This window comes from Coregonus lavaretus, assembly GCF_964263955.1.
Source record: "Coregonus lavaretus genome assembly, chromosome: 26".
Taxonomy (NCBI): Eukaryota; Metazoa; Chordata; class Actinopteri; order Salmoniformes; family Salmonidae; genus Coregonus; species Coregonus lavaretus.
In genome coordinates this window covers 13,450,375-13,471,589 of record NC_140013.1, presented here as the reverse complement: position 1 = coordinate 13,471,589, position 21,215 = coordinate 13,450,375, and the positions used below count along the sequence as shown (strand labels likewise).

General features: G+C 42.4%; 2 protein-coding genes and 1 long non-coding RNA gene across 4 annotated transcripts; 1 reads left to right on the top strand and 2 right to left on the bottom strand.

Moving 5' to 3' along the window:
* Positions 1-709: 709 nt before the first annotated feature.
* LOC311101911 (T-box transcription factor TBX1-like) lies at positions 710-8,135 on the bottom strand. 2 transcript variants are annotated; one of them, XM_084143154.1, is made up of 8 exons: positions 6,197-8,135; positions 5,926-6,100; positions 5,701-5,802; positions 5,191-5,362; positions 4,801-4,956; positions 1,965-2,032; positions 1,383-1,510; positions 710-1,184 (listed from the first exon to the last, which is right to left on the bottom strand). In XM_084143154.1, the coding sequence occupies exons 1-8, from the start codon at positions 6,201-6,203 to the stop codon at positions 994-996; spliced, it is 999 nt and encodes a 332-aa protein (XP_083999280.1). In that variant the 5' UTR covers positions 6,204-8,135; the 3' UTR covers positions 710-993. The 2 variants fall into 2 exon arrangements, with proteins under 2 accessions (XP_083999280.1, XP_083999281.1); XM_084143155.1 differs by lacking the exon at positions 1,383-1,510 and having other exon boundaries at positions 1,047-1,184.
* Positions 8,136-8,225: 90 nt separating this feature from the next.
* LOC311101912 (uncharacterized protein) lies at positions 8,226-11,070 on the bottom strand. Its single transcript, XM_084143156.1, has 4 exons — positions 11,026-11,070; positions 9,826-9,877; positions 9,483-9,627; positions 8,226-9,181 (listed from the first exon to the last, which is right to left on the bottom strand). Exons 2-4 carry the CDS (start codon positions 9,866-9,868, stop codon positions 8,581-8,583), a joined length of 789 nt encoding a protein of 262 aa, XP_083999282.1. The 5' UTR covers positions 9,869-9,877; positions 11,026-11,070; the 3' UTR covers positions 8,226-8,580.
* An 89-nt stretch (positions 11,071-11,159) lies between these two features.
* Positions 11,160-11,994, top strand: LOC311101913. The gene is made up of 2 exons (XR_014609968.1): positions 11,160-11,257; positions 11,391-11,994. It is a non-coding gene; the product is annotated as an uncharacterized lncRNA (long non-coding RNA).
* The last annotated feature ends 9,221 nt before the right edge of the window (positions 11,995-21,215 follow it).

Here is a 21,215-nt window from a genome sequence, read left to right as displayed (position 1 = left end):
GCTGCAGAATTGTTGTTTATAGCACCAAGATCAAACGCTGATGCTGCGAAATAATTGACAGTTGCAGCCATAATGCAATAATGTTGACATCTTTATTAAAATACAGCGGAGTTCCCTTGATTTGAAAATCTGTCCGTGTACAGGTGGTGTCGTATCGAGCGCTTTGCTGCCGCGACCATATATCTTGTCCTCGCCTTATAAGAAAAATAACAATAATTTACTAAATCTTATATAAACGATAAAAATATCCATGTGCCAATAGCCTATAGTTGTCGACAAAACAATCAAATTCAGTATAATGAAATCATCAACTGCGCAAATAGGCCGATAATAAAAGAAAACATAGAACGCATGAATTAGAGATTGTCCAAAAAGGCTGAGGTCCCAATATCAACAATCTAGAAGCCCGTTACCCGTCCGATCATCGTTCTGTCACACGACCAAAAATCCCAGTCACCATAATCCGCATCTCTCCTCTGTGCATTATCTCCGCTACCTTCCCGCATTCACCCGCCTCCTCCATCAATCCTGCATCATGTTGTAACTGAGCGGAACATCTCCCTTCAAACACAACCTCAGTTGGGAAATAGGAGCGCACAGGGCATTGTGGGTATAGTAGTTTTTCTATTTAATCATGGGTATAAAAAATTGCCTTTAATAAAAAATAGCCTATAATAAATGATAAAGCAAAAGAGCAAATTATTTTAAATTGGTCTTTATTGACATCATTTGAATAACAATATTTTCCACTTCAAACAATTAATTTCCCTATATTGCCTTGTGTGCTTTGTGTAAAAAATATCTAAAATCACCAACCCAAGATGAAACAATCAAAGAAAATAGAAAATAAGCTAAAGGATTGAGCTCATGATAGAACATTTTCACTTGGTTCCTTTGAGAAATAATGAAGAGAGATATTCACATATTGAAGGAGAATGTGGGCTACTGTAGGAAGATCTGTAGTAATGGAACTATGGAAGAAATTCCCTCCTCTCATCCCAGGTTCAGTCTCTCTGAAGTGCCTGGACATTCCCAGAGGGTGGGAAGGGGGATGAAAGTCAAGGGTGGAAAAATATTATTCTCCACATCCTTTCTCTCACTGGTACAGCTGATGTCTTCCCTGCAATGGTGGCCTAGTTCACGATGCAGTGTTGATAAAGAGACAATGTTTGAATCCTCTTGTCCTACAGAGGAAGAAAGAAGTCGAGAAAGGGGAGGAAAAAAACAAGAGTTTAAAATATAATTTATCTGACCAAAGATTAGTGCACATTATGGAGTGACAGTGATGGCTGTATATTGCCTAAAACATGCTCAGTATTTCATTGTGACACTGATGTTTCGAGGGAGGAGGACAGGGAGATTCCTGGGTCTCAGTCGCTCACTTGATAGACTCTTTAGGTTCTGTGCTCGCTGCTCTCCTGACATACTGCCAGGCTCATGGCTGCCCTCCTGTGGCTGCCAGGTGGGCAGAGAGTGAGGCAGGGGCCTGGCGTTGCCCACCCTGCCCACCCTGAACACACAACGACACAGTTGCATTACTATCAAAGAACAGTTAGGCAGAATTACAACAGGTTAAAAACAGGTTACCAACATCAGTCACCTTTTACCCTATCATGTTATGATTGGCCTTAATAAGCCTAATTGAGTGTCTGTTGTGTTGTCATATGTAGAGGCCATGATCAAAATTCAGGATTCATGTTGCGATTGCTCCTTAACCTGAATATCAGGTGATAAGAGAGCGAGCGATAAGGATGTACAATGTTGCAGTTATTATTTAATTGAGTGTTTCCATGGAACAATCTAGATTTTACATTAATTGTAGGAGGGAAGCCACCTGAATCCGACAATCAGTCCTCAATGTCTGAATTTGGTTGTTGTCCTTTGACTTTTATGTTCAACGTATCACCGAAATGATTCTGAAGTTCTAGACGCTAACAAACAAAGAACATGTTTATTTGTTTTACCAGGCATCAGGATTAGTAGTTCGGAAGCCCTTTGCAAACGGGTTACTGGCTATCTTCAACTGGGTGATCTGAGAGAGAGAGAGAGAGAGAGAGAGAGTGAGAGAGATTTTTAGTTTTTTACCAGATCCCTATTAGCTGACGCCAATGGCGACAGCTATAATTTTACTGGGGTCTAACACACAACGAAAAAGACATTACAGACAAAATACTTTACAATTTACATACATTTAAAAACATTAACATGTAGTGTGCGTGTGTGTGTATCTATCAGTTACACATACATTTCCGTACATACAAAAAGTAGGTCACATGGGGGAGAGGCGTTTTGCCGTGAGGTGTTGCTTTATTAGTTTTTTGAAACCAGGTTTGCTGTTCACTTGTGCTATATGAGATGGAAGGGAGTTCCATGCAATCATGGCTCTGTATAATACTGTACATTTCCTTGGATTTGTTCTGGACCTGGGGACTTTGAAAAGACCCCTGGTGGCATGTCTGGTGGGGTAAATGTGTGTGTCAGTGCTGTATATAAGTTGACTATGAAAACAGTTTGGAATTTCCAATACATTTTTTCTTATAAAAACTAGAAGCGATGCAGTCAGTCTTTCCTCAGCTCTTAGCCAAAAGAGACTGGCATGCATAGTATTGATATTAGCCCTCTGATTACAATGAAGAGCAAGATGTGCTGCTCTGTTCTGGGCCAGCTGCAGCTTAACTAGGTCCTTCTTTGCGGTACTTGACCATATGACTGGACTGGACTATAATCAAGATAAGATAAAACTAGAGCCTGCTTTGTGGAGTGTGGTGTCAAAAAAGCAGAGCATCTCTTTATCACGGACAGACATCTCCCCATCTTTACAACCATTGAATCAATATGTTTTGACCATGACAGTTTACAATCTAAGGTAACACCAACTAATTTAGTCTACTCAACTTGCTAAACAGCAACACCATTCAGATTCAGCTGAGGTCTAGAACTTTGATTTGTACAAATACAATGCTGTTAGTTTTAGAGATGTTCAGGACCAGTTTATTACTGGCCACCCATTCTAAAACTGACTGCAACTCTTTGTTTAGGTTTGCAGTCATTTCACTAGCTGTGGTTGCTGACACATATAGGGTTGAATCATCAGCATACATGGACACACAGGCTTTGTTTAATGCCAGTGGCAGGTCATTGGTAAAAATTTTACATGTTTAACATTAGAGAAGCTTCCATTAAAGAAAACCCTCTGTGTTCTATTAGATAGATAGCTCTGAATCCACGATATGGCAGAGGTTGAAAAGCCATAACACATACGTTTTTCAACAACAGGTTATGGTCAATAATATCAAAAGCTGCACTGAAATCTAACAGTACAGCTCCCACAATCTTCTTATTATCAATTTCTTTCAAACAATCATCAGTCATTTGTGTCAGTGCAGTACATGTTGAGTGCCCTTCTTTATAAGCATGCTGAAAGTCTGTTGTTAATTAGTTTACTGAGAAATAGCATTGTATTTGGTCAAACACTGTTTTTTCCTACAGTTTGCTAAGAGCTGGCAGCAAGCTGATAGGTTGGCTGTTAGAACCAGTAAAGGCCGCTTTACCATTCTTTGGTAGCGGATTGACTTTGGCTTCCCTCCAGGCCTGAGGACAAACACTTTCCTCTAGGCTCAGATTAAAGATATGACAGATAGGAGGTTTGACATTATTGATTGATAACAATTATTAACATTACAAAATACAAACGTATAATGCTTTTCATTCATTATTCATTTTCTTATGCATGAATATGATGGCTCACTGTTCGTTGTTGGCATTTCCTGCCTAAGTATGCCCACTTTGCCAATGAACTAATCATTAAAATAATTGGCAATATCAAATGGTTTTCTGATGAATAAGCCATCTGATTCGATGAAAGATGGAGTTGAGTTTGTCTTTCTGACCATAATTTCATTTAAAGTTCTCAACCACAAAAAAATGTCATCATCATAATACAGTTTCTTCTTCTTTTTGTTGAGTTTAGTCACATAATTTCTCAATTTGCAGTAAGTTAGCCAGTCAGATGTGCAGCCAGACTTATTAGCCACTCCTTTTGCCCCATCTCTTTCATACAGTTTTTAAATTCCTCATCAATCCATGGAGCCTTAACAGTTCTAACAGTTTCTTAACAGGTGCATGTTTATAAATAATTGGAAGGATGCTCCTTATTAATCACATCAGACCAACAAATATTTTTAACATCATCCACACAAGAGTCAGCTAAATATACACTATTTTAGGCACAGCTTTTGGAACTTTGGCTTTCCTGGATATAGCCACTATATTGTGATCACTGCATCCAATGGGTACAGATACAGCTTTAGAACAAAGTTCTACTGTATTAGTAAAAATGTGATCGATACATGTGGATGATATAGTTCCTGTAGTGTTTGTAAACACCCTGGTAGATTGATTAATAACCTGAACCAGATTACAGGCACTGGTTACAGTGAGAAGCTTCCTCTTGAGCGGACAGCTTGATGAAAATCAGTCAAAATTCAGGTCCCCAAGAAAGTAGACCTCTCTGTTTACATCACTTACTCTGTCAAGCATTTCACATTTTAACTTTATTTCTAAGGCTACATATATTAATAAGGGCCAGAGAAAGAGAGAGAGAGAGAGAGAGAGAGAGAGAGAGAGAGAGAGAGAGAGAGAGAGAGAGAGAGAGAGAGAGAGAGAGAGAGCATTATCTGTCATCAATTTCAAGGTAGTATGTAGGGTGAATCTCCAATGGTCATAATTCATACAAGACTGGACTAGTTTGTCTCTTCAACATCATATGAAGTGACAGTTATAACATAGTCATTACAATACCCTGTGGTTCTGGTAGGCAGTGACGGCTATGAAGTGTGTTTCAGGGAAGGAGAAGGTGCAGAAGTTGCGGTGGGCATGAAGCTGGCTGTCCCGCCATGGTTCCACATACACCACATGGAATCGAGGCTGGTAACGATGCATGGAGTTCAAGATCATCTGGGTGTGTGACAAACAAACACAATGCACATCACATACACACACAGGTACAAAGACTCAGAAATACAAAGAATGTATAAAGAACGCGAGCAAGTACTGATTGTAAAGATGTGTGTGTGTGTGTGTGTGTGTGTGTGCATGCATGTGTGTCTGCGTCTGGACTGGTCGGTGTGTGTGTCTGTGTCTGGTCTGGACTGGTCTGTGTCGGTGTGTATGTGTGTGTGCTTATCTCACATGTCCATTATCATCCAGCAGGTTGTTGGTCAGTTTGAGTGCGTCGAAGGAGACCATCTGTTTCATCCACTGGGACCCTCTGGCGGGGGAGTCTGGGTGGAAGTGCATCCTCCCCGGGGCTGCCACATCGGCCCGGCCCGCCACCAGCCACGAGGAGCTGTGGAACGCATATCTACATACAGGAGAGCAAAGATACTATATTAATTGGTTGCACGTTGTGTCACTCCACTATTGAACGTTCTGTTACACCAGGCTGAAAGTTCTACTCAATGCTTTTTCAATTGGCGCTGGTTAAGATTTTGTGCATTATCTGGTACATATTATGTGGTACAATCAAGAAGAGGCTGCCAGGTTATGTACTGTACATCATAACCACAATATACTGTATGATGATTCCCCACAAACACTATTATGAGTAGATCTAGTGTATGTCTCATATGCTGGCAGAGTGTAGGTAAAACCACAGATCCTATGAATCACATTCTATGTAACTCTATGGATAAAACTCACCTGTATCTCTTGTCATCCACAGGGATGAAGTCCATGAGCAGCACATATTCCGCTGCAGGGTCCATCCCTGAGATACTCACCTGGAAGGTAGGGAACATCCTCCTACAAGGACCATGCAGGACACAGCAGCAACGCAGTGATATGTGATTAGTTCAACCACAGTGAGTGTGTGTGTTTATGTGTGTGTGTGTGTGTCTGTGTCCGTATGTGTTAACATCTTCCTACCTCCCAGCCTTGGTGACGATCATCTCTGTGCCCAGCTGGTCAAACTGTTGCCACAGCGCGTGCATCTCCAGCTGAACTGTGACCCCAGTGACCTGGGGGGCTTTGGCACAGGTGACCCCACCAGCTTCCGCACAGCAGGGCAGCGTGAGGGAACACCTGTGAGACAGTTGAGGAACTGGAGAGGAGGAAAAAAACACATGAAAAACAGGATTTCACAAGAAAAGTCAGGTAGGAACCATGAATTCAAACTAATGCTGTGAAGCTCCAGTACCATTCATACTGTTCGTGTTACAGTCAGAATCTCCAGTGGTGGGCAATGCTTCAGATTTGTCCACTTTCAACTTCCATCAATTGGTTGTTTCTGCTCTGTTGTTCCACTGTTCACTGACCAGTCTGCTGTCCAGTTTAGAGTAGAACTTTGACCACATAAAATCCCCTGCTTTAGTCTGAGACCGTTAGCTGTCCTTGGAAAACAAGAATGTCTGTGTGGTTCAGTGTACCACTGACTGGGTCTGGGACAGAGGACTGGAACACCAAGCAGGCTTTATACAGGCTGGGATACTCAAGGGACCCTCGATCCCACCTCATCCATTACACCGTAATAAAGCCACTGACATGCAATATTAACACACACACACTCACACACATACACTGAGAGGGATATCACACACACTCTGCACATATACATAGGTACATGCACATAAGATGTGACAGAAAACATTTATCAAAACATTTATTACTGCTTTCAGACATTTCTTTACAGTTTTTATACCATAATAAGATGCACAATGTGTTATTTTCATTGAGATGCACTTCACTTTTTAGAAATAGGTCATTAATTACACTAGTTATCCTCTGTTATTGAGTGAGGACAGACATCCGACAGAGAGCCACTGCTGCTATTGATTTAAAAATAAATCTATTTCACCATTCAACACAATGCTAATTGCAATCTTCAACTCTAATCTAAAGTTGCCTTGAGATGTTTGCCAAAATAGCTTCACCTTGTGTCTAGTCTGGGAAGTATCCTTATACGTGCCGTGTCCATAGGAATAACATAATAATAATATATGCCATTTAAAATACGCTTTTATCCAAAGCAACTTACAGTCATGCATGTATATATTTTTCATATGGGTGGCCCCGGTAATCGAACTCACAGTCATTAAAAAATATAAGATAAGTTAAGACAAACCAAGAAAACAATAAGTGGATCACGTAGCAAAACAAATTACAAACAAACCAAAACCAAATAGCAGCAGATACAAGTATACTTAGTATAGGTTTATTATCAAAACTATTACAACTTAACAGTAGATAGCAGCAGATATTATTTAATAATACTGTTAGTACAGATAACAGTACCCACAATCCTGATGTTGCAAGCATCATGCTCTACTAACTGAGTCAATGAAGGCCTCACCCATCACTACCCTCTTGCTTATTATCAAGTATTGTTACATGTGAGGGGACAGAAGTTGGTATTGGTGGAAGAAGTCTACTCTATAGAGAACCAACTTATGTCTAGATGGCATGATTGATAAACAACCTTAGAACTCAAGAAGTATAAATTCATAAAGTTTAGTTTTTTTTCCCCACAGTCATACCCCCTCCCAGTGTGTGTGTGTGTGTGTGTGTGTGTGTGTGTGTGTGTGTGTGTGTGCACATACTCTGTGATGGGACGGTGTTGATGGGGCTCAGCCTGAGAGGTGCAGAGTAGCGCCCCATCCATCTAACACCGTCTCTAATGAAACTCTACCAGGTCACAGCCTGCCAATACACTGACACCTCCTCCTTATTAACCCATTCATCAACCCTCTATGGCCACCAACACTAAGACTCATATGAACTCCCATGATCTCCATGAATGGTCACTGGTTTTCAGCGAAAATTATTATGAAAGTCCATTTGTTTTGAATTTTGATCAGTTATCATTTTTAGATGAACCATTCTTTTAAACCAATGTGAATACTGTTACAGTGACATGTTATCCATGTAAAATACATTTGTTTGTTTCATTGTCATATGTGTGCATTGCTTATGAAGTGATAAGAGTTGCATCACTTCATTTTGATCATGTTGAGATAGGAGACTTTAAAGATGAATGAAATTATTTTGTGGTTCAAAATCCTGTAATAGAACACATAATGTTTTAGAACACAGAAGTGTGTGATACAAGGCGTTCATACATAAACCCAACATGGCTATTTTGTCACAGAGCGAATGTTAGTTGTGAGGGCCGTATATAAAGGCTAGTTCTAAACAATACAATCCAAAGAAGTCAAACTCAGAGAATGAAATAGTATGAAACAGTATGGTGTTTATTGAGCTGTTTTGAAGCACACAGCTATCTTGAACAAGCAGCAACACAATAATATTAACACTTGATGTTCATAGTACAGTCAAGATTGTGCAGGCCCAGGATTGTGCATACAGGCCCTGAACACAATTCAAAACGGAATGTATGCAATAGTGCGTTAGTGTCTGCGCTTGCGTGTGCTTGAGCGCGTTAGTGGTGCGTTAGAGAGAGCAAGAGTCCTGCCATGTCGCTGCAGAGGAAGTGCATCAGTTTGGCATTGGCGTGGTACGTATGGTGTGTGAGTCAGTGTGAGTGAGAAGGGAAGGAAGGGAGAGAGGGTCCGGTTGAGGGCATGTTTATGCCTTCATGGCCTGGATGATGGTCTCGTAGATAGACATGAGCTTTAGCCTAGCCTGCTCGGCGGCGGGGCCCACCTGGCCCTTGAAGTCCTCAGTCAGGGGCACCACCTTCTCACGCACCTCTTCAACAGCCTTGATCATCTGCTCCTTGTACTCCTCAGCGTAGGGGGCGGCCAGGGTCCTCAGCTCTTCCAGACGCTCGGTCAGCTTGGCACGGACGGCCTCCACGATGGGCATGAGCTTGGCCTTGGTCTCCTCCACATTGGCGGACACCTTGGCGCGCATCTCCTCCACAACGGGCTCCATCTTGATCCTGAAGGCCTCCATCTCGGTGCGGCGCTGGTCGATGTGCTCCTTGATCAGGGGCTCCAGCTTCTCACGGTACTCCTCCATGTGCTTTTCCAGGACTGCCTTGAGCTCGGCACGCTTGGGCTCCAGCTGGGTGCGCAGCTCCTCCACGTCCTTCATGACCTCAGCGCGCACGGCGGCGGTGGCATCAGTCAACTGGGTGCCGAAGGCCTCGCTGTAGGGGGCCAGGGACTGGGAGGCGGACTGGGCATACTGCTGGAGGTTGTCAAGGCTCTGGGACAGCTGCTGCCTGAAAGGGACACCAAGAAGAGGAGGGAGGGAGAGAGAGAGAGAGAGAGAGAGGGAGAGAGAGAGAGAGAGAGAGAGAGAGAGAGAGAGAGAGAGAGAGAGAGAGAGAGAGAGAGAGAGAGAGAGAGAGAGAGAGAGAGAGAGAGAGATTGGTTTAGTTATCTGTGGAGGTTGGGCACCATTGAATTGAACCTTTTACATTTGAATGGAGTGAGTAAGTGAGTGAGTGAGTGAGTGAAGAGGGAGCGAGAAGATAGAGAAGATAGAGAAGATAGAGAAGATGAAATGCAACATGTCCTTACTTGTACTCTTTGTACTCTGTGTCATCCAGAAGGTCGATGGACCTCTGTGCGGTCTCCTTCACCTGAGTCATGTACACCATCATGGCTGCCTTCACATGCTCCAGCTGAGAGGGAGCATCGGCCTGCATAGGAACAGCCTGGGTACCTGAGAGAGGAGAGAGAGGGGAAGAGGGTCAGGCATTGGTTGGGCAACAGTGGTGAATGGCCCAGCACTTTAATAGAATTGAGTAAGATTTCATTTTGAATTGTTCAATATACCAGAGCATGGTACACACACAATGCATTAAAATGTCATTACTACATTATCAATTTGGCGGCACTATGACAAGGCTGGGATACTAACCTGCGGCCAGCAGGATGGTGAGTGCGAGAGCCAGGAATTTCATGATGGTGGTCTGAGGGGAAAAAAGAGAACGAATGGTGCGCGATGAGTAAGACAAGAATTCAGATATTCACAATTGAAACTGTAAACATTTTACATTTACCAGACGCTCTTATCTAGAGCGACTTACAGTTAGTGAGTGCATACATTTTTTTTATTTTTTATACTGGAATCGAACCCACAACCCTGGCGTTGCAAATGCCATGCTCTACCAACTGAGCTACATCCCTGCCGGCCATTCCCTCCCCTACCCTGGACGACGCTGGGCCAATTGTGCACCGCCCCATGGGTCTCCCGGTCACGGCCGGCTACGACAGAGCCTGGATTCGAACCAGGATCTCTAGTGGCACAGCTAGCACTGCGATGCAGTGCCTTAGACCACTGCGTCACTCGGTAAACCATGGGAAGTCAACATTGAATGGTTCAAAATAGATTTAAAGCTAACAATATTTGAACAATGCAACAAATCACTAATTGCAAAACACTTTAAATCAAACTTTAAATGTCACCAAAACCAAACAAGCCAATAATTCAAAGTCTGACTCTAAGTAGTTCTCCAGTGATTTGGGGAATCAGAAGGAGCAAACCCCCAAAGACACGCAACTCCAGGCTGCCCTCAATCAGTTTACCCTATGCCATATGTCAGCCTATTAAAAGGACCTCTAATCTGGTCAGATTGCACAGAGCTGGATAGAGTTATACCATTCCTACAAAGAGATTAACCCTCATCTCCTACCACCTAATCCTCAATCCCTGCACTAAGACAGACACATCGCTGGATCACTGTAGCCCGGACAGAGGTTACACTTAAACAGTTGTTCAGAGTAATTCCAGATGCACTGAAAGCTATTGGCATAGGAAGAAAATTAGCTACATCTTTTTTTCTAGGACATTTTATAACATTATTTCTCCATTGTTCCCTCCCATCTTTCTATTAAATTATAGTAAACTGTCTGAAAGAAGCATTGCTAAAGTGATAACTGCTGCTTAATGCATGTGTAACAGTTCATATCAAAGTAGTAATAAGCGTTCAAAATAAGAGACAAAAAAAGTTTCCAGAAAAATTATAGTCTGCCTTTCTCTCTACTAGTTCCTCAGTGTATGCAAACCAAGTCCTTGGCTTCTAGCCCCAGCCCTTAGCTCTCCCACTCATTCTCTTACCTGGTGGCTGATTGGTCGTTATGAGACTGGGGAACAGGAGGGCCAGCTCTGTTTTTTTATAGGGCTGGAGCAGCAGGAGGGGGGAGAGGTGTGAGAGGTTGTGTGCCTCCGTGGAGGTGGACCTCACCCCCACACCGTCTCACAGGGAGGAGCCGGGTACAATGGTCACCTGCAGAGTGCATTCAGCGGGAGTCAGCAAAGTGAAACGCTGAGGACACACTCCCACACTAGTGTATGCGCACACACTCACATGCACACACACTTGTCTGTGTGTGCATTATCTTGGATAATCAAATGTTCTCGATTCTATCTTGTGTCTTTCTAAATGGCTATCTATTTTAATTGTGATGTGATTTACTTTGCAGGTTAATAGTTACAATCTCCACTCTGGCTGTGCTCCCAATGGCACAAACAACTCAGTCACCCTGTGTGATGGTAAAACTTTCACACACAATACAACCACCATGTGCTCCATGATTGCCTCAGACATTTGGCCTCCATGACAATGGCCATTCTTGCCTGGCCTTGCTGGACTACCTGAGCTGCTGTCTCCTGTGGCATTACCATGAGACATGAAAGGGCCAGTCATACTGAGCAGGAACCAGGGAGATGAGCCAGACAGCAGGGGAGAGAAAGGTGACAGGAGCACCCTGAGGATGCATTAGCATCTTGATGCTACCAAAGAACATTCACCATTCAAGGAGGAACATCTGTATCCTATGATGTAACTACAATGATGAGATAGATGTTCTTCTTCTTTGTTTTTATTATCTCGCTGTCATACTGTGTTCAACCGTGTTCCATCTTGCCTAGCCATCTTGTTTCAAGAGGACCACAATGGAAATAAGTCCCAGACTTTATTGTGTGTTATCCTCTATGATTTTACTCATGTGCATGTATGGCTTTTTCAAGTTTTATGTGCGCTTGTTTTTTTTAAATGGTTGAATGAATAAACTAAACTAAACTAGCCTCAAGCTATCTTGTTAATTTGTTCACTGCATTGTTCACTAAAAGGAGAATGGATTATACATTATTGGAGGGATTAGGGTTACCAAATGAGGGACACATGAGAGTTGGCCCTGATTCAGCAATGAATATTAATCAAAAAGAAACATTCTTATAAATAATAAGATTCTAAAGAGATAATAGTGAGAGTTGTCTAGTTTTAAATACTTAAAGGTTTAAAATACTGGATTAGCACTATTGGTTGCCTCCATGGTTTGATTTGTGGAGACCTACAGTATGTCAGAGTGTATATGTATCACTTTCTTAATTTTCTATGGGCCAGTTATATAAATCTGGTAGAACTTTTGGAGCACTGTCAAAGAGAAGAGAGTAAGTTGAATGCAATCAACCTAATAACATTCTGCTATCAATTCTGATTCCTTCTTTTGTGTGTTGGCTGTTGCGTTGGAGCCCGTGTGGGGGTGGGACAGCGTTTGCTGTCTTGATTAAGATCACTGATAAGACACACATAGAGGGCATCAGGTCCAGGGCCATAAACCCCATAGGGTATGTTGTAATTTCCATTGGAACACAGTGTTTCTCTATCACTCCATTAAAACTAATGCCAGTTGGGTGTGTGGGTGTGTGTGTGAGTGAGAGAGAGAGAGAGAGAGAGAGAGAGAGTGTGTGTGTGTCTGCCGCATGCTCCATGGTGATTAATAGGTTAAAAGGTCAGTGTTGAGCTGTAACTTGTTCCGTCATCGACGGACTTTGTCGCTGTGGCTCCATGTCAATTGGAGGAATTGGAATTTCCTTGGGATAGAGGAATGAGTGTCGGTCATCATAGTGTTTGTGTGTCATCAGATATCCATTGATATATTGTAAGCGAACTTGTAAATAGCCTTGTACATGGCCTCATTATTGTTTTTATTGTGTTACTATTTCCTTTTTATTTTATTTAGTCTTACTTTTTTAACTCTGCATTGTTGGGAATGAGCTCGTAAGTAAGCATTTCACTGTAAAGTCTACACCTGTTTTATTCTGCGCATGTGACCAATACATTTGATTTGATTTGAACTTCAAGTTTTACACACTGGATTAGTGAGCTCCATAGAACTTGTTCATTTATTAGTGGGACAACCATGCAGATCCCTGGGCTTGAGTTCTAGCTGAAATTTGAGCGTTCTGTGGTTTGAAAACAGTTCATGAAGAACATGAATTCTAAATCAATTTGACTGGAATTGTATACCGTGCATTCGGAAAGTATTCAGACCTCTTGACTTTTTCCACATTTTGTTACGTTACAGCCTAATTCTAAAAATTATTAAATAAATAAAAATCCTCATCAATCTACACACAATACCCCATAATGACAAAGTGAAAATGTTGCTAATTTATAAAAAAAAATTAAACAGAAATTGCTTATTTATATTGGTATTCAGACACTTTGCTATGAGTCTTGAAATTGAGCTCAGGTGCATCCTGTTTCCATTGATCATCCTTGAGATGTTTCTACAATTGATTGGACATGATTTGGAAAGGCACACACCTGTCTATATAAGGTCCCACAGTTGATAGTGCATGTCAGAGCAAAAACCAAGCCATGAGGTTGTAGGAATTGTCCGTAGAGCTCAGAGACAGGATTTTGTCGAGGCACAGATCTGGGGAAGGGTACCAAAACATTTTTGCAGCATTGAAGGTCCCCAAGAACACAGTGGCCTCCATCATTCTTAAATGGAAGAAGTTTGGAACCACCAAGACTCTTCCTAGAGCTGGCCGCCTGGCCAAACTGAGCAATTGGGGGAGAAGGGCCTTGGTCAGAGAGGTGACCAAGAACCCGATGGTCACTCTGACAGAGCTCAAGAGTTCCTCTGTAGAGATGGGAGAACCTTCCAGAAGGACAATCATCTCTGCAGCACTCCACCAATCAGGCCTTTATGGTAGAGTGGGCAGACGGAAGCCACTCCTCAGTAAAAGGCACGACAGTCCGCTTGGAGTTTGCCAAAAGGCCCCTAATGGACTCTCAGACCATTAGAAACAAGATTCTCTGGTCTGATGAAACCAAGATTGAACTCTTTGGCCTGTATGCCAAGCGTCACGTCTGGAGGAAACCTGGCACCATCCCTACGGTGAAGCATGATGGTGGCAGCATCATGCTGTGGGGATGTTTTTCTGCGGCAGGGACTGGGAGACTAGTCAGGATTGAGAGACAGATGAACGGAGCAAAGTACAGAGAGATCCTTGATGAAAACCTGCTCCAGAGCGCTCAGGACCTCAGACTGGGGTGAAGGTTCACCTTCCAACAGGACAACGACCCTAAGCACACAGCCAAGACAACGCAGGAGTGGCTTCGGGACAAGTCTCTGAATGTCCTTGAGTGGCCCAGCCAGAGCCCGGACTTGAACCCGATCGAACATCTCTAGAGAGACCTGAAAATAGCTGTGCAGCGACGCTCCCCATCCAACCTGACAGAGCTTGAGGGGATCTGCAGAGAAGAATGGGAGAAACTCCCCAAATACAGGTGTGCCAAGCTTGTAGCGTCATACCCAAGAAGACTTGAGACTGTAATCACTGCCAAAGGTGCTTCAACAAAGTAATGAGTAAAGGGTCTGAATACTTATGATGTAAATGTAATATTTCAATTTTTTGTTTTTAATAAATGTGCAAAAAAATCTACAAATCTATTTTTGCTTTGTCATTATGGGCTATTGTGTGTAGATTGATGAGGGGAAAAAACGATTTAATCAATTTTAGAATAAGGCTGTAACGTAACAAAATGTGGAAAAAGTCAAGGGGTCTGTATACTTCCCGAATGCACTGTATATACTTCTCAGCTGAATACACCAAGATTGATAGTAATTTGTTGATTGCCAAATCAGTGTGCTGAGGAAATATATTTCTTCCATATCTCTCTTTTCTCAGAATGGTCAATTATGTAAAATAAGGAGAAATGTGCTGGAATGCGCTTTGTCGGTCGTGTACAATCTAGACTAGAGCAGTCAGCAACTGTATATTTTAATGACACAACTGAGGGTTACATTGGGTAGCTAACATTACAGTTACAATAGGTGGTTGCTATCTGGGAAGGTCCAGAGCAGTCTCACACATGTGTGCAATGCACTGTGAAATAGTTCAGTGTTCCTACTTATGAATCTGATAGAGCGCTTTTATCAAAATCAAGTATAATTAATAATACAATCCCACTGGGGATAAACTGGTTGAATCAATGTGATTACGTTTAATCAATGTGGAAAACTGATTAGATTTGCCAAAAGTCATCAACGTAAGGGCATTTCGGCCTTTTTTCACCAAATTCAGAATTTGCTCAAATTGAGCTGTATTTTACGATTTTTTATACAAAAAGCATTACAAGAATATCGACGTCTTGATTTTGTCCAAAGTAACGGTTATCAAAATTAGGTAAATTGACAAAGCACACTTTCATTCAATGTCAACTTGTTTTGACATCATATTGTTGTGATTGTTTTAGCTGTATAGATGTATTTTGTTTTCAGTGTATTTTGAAGGCTTTCAGAGCCTCTGCCTCTAACCCTAGGAAGCTCTTTGCCACCTTCTCCTCCCTGCTGAATCCTCCTCCTCCTCCCCCTCCCTCCTCCCTCTCTGTGGATGACTTCGTCAACCATTTTGAAAAGAAGGTTGACAACATCCTCATTTATTAAGTCAAATGACACCGCTGGTCCTGCTCACACTGCCCTACCCTATGCTTTGACTTCTTTCTCCCCTCTCTCTCCAGATGAAATCTTGCGACTTGTGACGGCCAGCCGCCCAACAACCTGCCCGCTTGACCCTATCCCCTCCTCTCTTCTCCAGACCATTTCCGGAGACCTTCTCCCTTACTTCACCTCGCTCATCAACTCATCCTTGACCACTGACTATGTCCCTTCCGTCTTCAAGAGAGCGAGAGTTGCACCCCTTTTTAAAAAAACTACACTCGATCCCTCCAATGTCAACAACTACAGACCAGTATCCCTTCTTTCTTTTCTCTCCAAAACTCTTGAGCGTGCCGTCTCTAGCCAACTCTCTTGTTATCTCTCTCAGAATGACCTTCTTGATCCAAACCAGTCAGGTTTCAAGACTGGTCATTCAACTGAGACTGTTCTTCTCTGTGTCACGGAGGCTCTCCGCACTGCTAAAGCTAACTCTCTCTCCTCTGCTCTTATCCTTCTAGACCTATCTGCTGCCTTTGATACTGTGAACCATCAGATCCTCCTCTCCACCCTCTCCGAGTTTGGCATCTCCGGCGCGGCTCACTCTTGGATTGCGTCCTACGTCACAGGTCTCTCCTACCAGGTGGCGTGGCGAGAATCTGTCTCCGCACCACGTGCTCTCACCACTGGTGTCCCCCAGGGCTCAGTTCTAGGCCCTCTCCTATTCTCTCTATACACCAAGTCACTTGGCTCTGTCATATCCTCACATGGTCTCTCCTATCATTGCTACGCAGACGACACACAATTAATCTTCTCCTTACCTTCTGAAAACCAGGTGGCGAATCGCATCTCTGCATGTCTGGCAGACATATCACTGTGGATGACGAATCACCACCTCAAGCTGAACCTCGGCAAGACGGAGCTGCTCTTCCTCCCGGGGAAGGACTGCCCGCTCCATGATCTCGCCATCACGGTTGACAACTCCGTTGTGTCCTCCTCCCAGAGTGCAAAGAACCTTGGTGTGGCCCTGGACAACACCCTGTCGTTCTCCGCTAACATCAAAGCGGTGACCCGATCCTGTAGGTTCATGCTCTACAACATTCGCAGAGTACGACCCTACCTTACACAGGAAGCGGCACAGGTCCTAATCCAGGCACTTGTCATCTCCCGTCTGGATTACTGCAACTCGCTGTTGGCTGGGCTCCCTGCCTGTGCCATTAAACCCCTACAACTCATCCAGAATGCCGCAGCCCGTCTGGTGTTCAACCTTCCCAAGTTCTCTCATGTCACCCCGCTCCTCCGCACACACCACTGGCTTCCAGTTGAAGCCCGCATCTGCTACAAGACCATGGTGCTTGCCTACGGAGCTGTAAGGGGAACGGCACCTCCGTACCTTCAGGCTCTGATCAGTCCCTACACCCAAACGAGGGCATTGCGTTCATCCACCTCTGGCCTGCTGGCCCCCCTACCTCTGCGGAAGCACAGTTCCCACTCAGCCCAGTCAAAACTGTTCTCTGCTCTGGCACCCCAATGGTGGAACAAGCTCCCCCCCAAAAAATAATAATATTAAATAATAATAATATTTATATTTTCATATATTGTAAAGTGGTTGTCCCACTGGCTATCATAAGGTGAATGCACCAATTTGTAAGTCGCTCTGGATAAGAGCATCTGCTAAATGACGAAAATGTAAAATGTAAATGTAATGCGATTAATCACAATAAAAATATGTTTTGCACTAAAATTACACAAAGTTATCTGATTAACTCTGACAGCTCTAATTTCAACACATTGTAATTGTTGAGTTGCATGGAATTACATCACCTTTGTCAATCATTGCATGTAATGACTCATTTCCCTCTCTGTATCACACAGCTCCTGTGGTATATTTGAATGTGTTTCCTTCCCAACCTCTGTATTGTTATTCTACAGAACATATATTCTTTCTCAGCCTATCCAGATGCCCTATTTCCTGTTCTCATTTCTTCTTTTTTATGCATATTTACACACTCATTCCCCCGTGTCCTCTTTTACCCCCACCTCTCTCTCATTCAATCTATTCTTCCTGGATCACTCCCCCCTGTTGGTGCACTGAAACCCCATTGAGCTTTATGAATGGCTGAAGACAGAGTGGCTGATGGAGCCTGTCTCCTGTCCTGTCACCTGACTCGGCCTGCATGACTCTACCTAGGAAACTGGGACTAAGACTGTTTTACCATTTGTTACCTTATAATGAGATTAAATAAAAGAGGAAATAACAATATTAGTATCCAAACCTTCCCACTGGGCAAAAACTGGTTGAATCAATGTCGTTTGGATAAAAAGCGGATAAGAGCGTCTGCTAAATGACAAAAAATGTAAAATGTATGTTTCCACGTCATTTCAACAACAAAAAAACAATGTGGTGTCGTTGAATCAATGTGGGAAACTGATTGGATTTGCAGAAAGTCATCAATGTAAGGAAATTTAGTCATTTTATCACCCAATCTTTAACCTAAATCAAATGTCATGGTGACAATTTTTGTTGATTTCACATTGAATTCAAATTAGCTGACAATTTCACAAACCTATCCCTTTAAAATCTCTTGCAATTACTACTAATAGGTGAGACATTCCTTTCATTATCACTCAGTCAGAAATACAACAAGTATTGCATGGTCATAAATCAGTGCTGTATCTTGTTTATACATTTTGCTTTAAAGACTGACCCATCACACCTCTTTTTTAAAATCCATTTATGTAACACACATCTTATGCTGCTGCATATGCCTATGGACAATAATGCAAACTAAACTGGCTTTTTATGAGATATAAGATGACGACTGTGGGTAGGGTGCGCATCTTGCCGGTTCCCACTCGACTTGACTTTTTTATGGCTATTTTTGAGCAAATTATTACTTTGTTTGCTCCTGTATTTCTACTGAGCTCATTTTGTTTTTTGTTTTTTATTCGTATCTTTTACTATTTCTTATTCTTATTATTGTCGCATTATCGAGAGGGAACATGCAAGTAAGCATTTCGTTGGACTGTGTGTGTACAATGTGTATCCTGTGAGTACGACAAAAAAACTTGAACTTGTACTAGTGGTCTGCAGAGGCCCACAGTCAGTTCACTATCATAGGGCATTGAGCTGGCTTTACTTGATCATGAGGACCTACCTTTTTTGGCATTGATGGTAGACTATCACAGCAAACATTCTACTCTGTATAAGCTGTGCTGACCAGATAAACAAGGCATGGATGTTCATTGAATGAGTGTTATCTTAACAACCTTTGAAACTGCTATCATTGCACCACATTTATCCTGACAGAGGTTGCCATCATGATTACAGGGCCATAACGACTTTATCTAAGTAGCCTCTGCATTTACTGCCACAATTATTCAGCTAGGTAATTTATGATAGCAGGCCTAGAACAAGATAGTAGAATATAATTATTAAATTCTATTAGAAGTGACATTTGTAAGAGCAACTATAAGCACAGTGACAAATGACAGGGTAACACTGTCAGGGGTATTTCCAGTGTCATACTACATTGGGTAAAATTGCCATATGCTGTAAATATTTAGTCAGCCAATCACCACTTCATCAGGTGTTGGCCTTAGTTCAAAAGTCAAGTTGTTTGTTCTGCTCCCTCCAGCTGTCCCTCTGATTGAGCATTGCTCAGAACCAGCAGGGAAGGTTTTCCACTAGAAATGAACATATGGCTGAATGGTGACCCCCTCCCTCATTCTTTACTGATTGATCTCCACAGTGACAAGTAGCATTGCAACCACAAATCTGTTGGAAACCAGGTGACGTCTTTGACTTCAGAAGAGATTTGAATTCCCCTTTTCCCTATACGTTTATCTACATGTAGAGATAATGGAAGCAAAGCAACATAAGTTGCATCCACCCTGCACTTGAATAACCTCTTGAATGGTAGGATCCCACTGGGCACAGAATAATTTAGGTTAAAAGTTGGGTGAAACAAAGACAAAATTCCCTTAAGTTGATGACCTTTTGCAAATCCAATCAGTTTTCCACTTTGATTCACATTGAATTTTGGGGTTGAAATGACATGGAAATAATGTTGATTCAACCAGTTTTTGCCCAGTTGGATGTTGCCAAGTGTTGGTGATAAGGAGACTTTCGGATGAGATACGGTCACATAGGAAGACTGTAAACCAGGCCAGCACTTGGTAACACGTATCTGTGAAGTGTAAATAAGAACACAACCAGTGCAACCTCGGTTCCAATGACTCACAGCTGAGTTTTCTGTATCCTCAACTGATATCTTCTCTGTGTGGAATTTATGGTTGCGAATCTGTGGGTCCAACTATTATCTCCTTCAGATGCCGTTCAACATTAACACAAAATCGTCATTTTTTAACCTTTTTTTACAACACTCTTGCACTGGCTCTATGCACATTCACTAGACTCTACTCACACACTCACATATATTACACTGACACTCCAACACACACAACACACACATGCATATTTATGCAACACACACACTCACACATAGACACACTTTCACACTCTTTCACATACGCTGCTGCTGCTACTCTGTTTATTATCTATCCTGATTGCCTAGTCACTTTTACCCCTACCTACATGTACATACTGTATTACCTCAATGACCTCAACTACCTCGTACCCCTGCACATTGACTCAGTACTGGTAGTCCTTGTATATAGACTCGTTATTTTCATTTTATTGTGTTACTATTTACTTTTTGGGGCGGGGTGGGGGGGGGGGAGGGGGGGGGGGGGGTACCAATACATTTGATTTGAATTTACACATTGATTCCAAAAAGTAATCTGTGGTTTTTTCAATTCCTTGAAGTCTGAGTACTCGAGATGCAAGAAGTCAAATTTATAAGCAAGAGATGTTGTGTGTTTAGATGTGTAGATGTTGTTATTTAAGTTCCATGGCCTGTGTTTGTGTACTAGTGCCTATCACTGCCGGGAATTAGGGGGCATTCACCTAGGACCTCGGCCAAACCACCTACACAATACGTAATACAGAAAATAAAGATAAAGCAGTGCCTAATTCAGGGGCCAAATACAGCAATGTCAAATTAATATACTCTTAGAAAAAAAGGTGCTACAGTATCTAGAACCTTGAAGGGTTCTTCGGCTGTCCCCATAGGATAACCCTTTGAAGAACCCTTTTGGGTTCCATGTAGAACCCTTTTTTACAGAGGGTTCTACATGGAACCCAAAAGAGTTATCCTATGGGGAAAGCTGAAGAACCCTTTTGGAACCCTTTTTTCTAAGAGTGTAGATGCCATCTATCCATTTTGGAAAGAATTCGGCAAACTTTGCCACAGATCTTACACAACCGTGACATTGACAATCAGTCAATGACCTTCAGATTTGGCAGACACTAGATCAGGGATATGCTGAAAATACCAGTGGAGGGTTAACATGAACACAAACATATGTATATTTTTTACAGCCATTAAACAAATAAACATCTACCCACACAAACTGAACCAGTCATGCCAACTGGGTGTGAGGCTTTCATTCCATCAATGTGATCTAGGCTATTTCAAGATTTCAAGATCTTTATCTATTTCTCATAGCAACAGA

What these genes read in the sequence shown, in the direction of transcription:
- LOC311101912 (XM_084143156.1), bottom strand. Translation starts at nt 9,868, where the DNA reads ATGAAATTCCTGGCTCTCGCACTCACCATCCTGCTGGCCGCAG. An exon ending in CACCATCCTGCTGGCCGCAG is followed by an intron (nt 9,628 to 9,825) that starts GTTAGTATCCCA and finishes CTCCTCTCTCAG; the next exon opens with GTACCCAGGCTGTTCCTATG. An exon ending in ACAGAGTACAAAGAGTACAA is followed by an intron (nt 9,182 to 9,482) that starts GTAAGGACATGT and finishes TGTCCCTTTCAG; the next exon opens with GCAGCAGCTGTCCCAGAGCC.
- LOC311101911 (XM_084143154.1), bottom strand. An exon ending in GTGGATGACAAGAGATACAG is followed by an intron (nt 5,363 to 5,700) that starts GTGAGTTTTATC and finishes TCCTGTATGTAG; the next exon opens with ATATGCGTTCCACAGCTCCT. An exon ending in ACTACTAATCCTGATGCCTG is followed by an intron (nt 1,511 to 1,964) that starts GTAAAACAAATA and finishes TTGTGTGTTCAG; the next exon opens with GGTGGGCAGGGTGGGCAACG.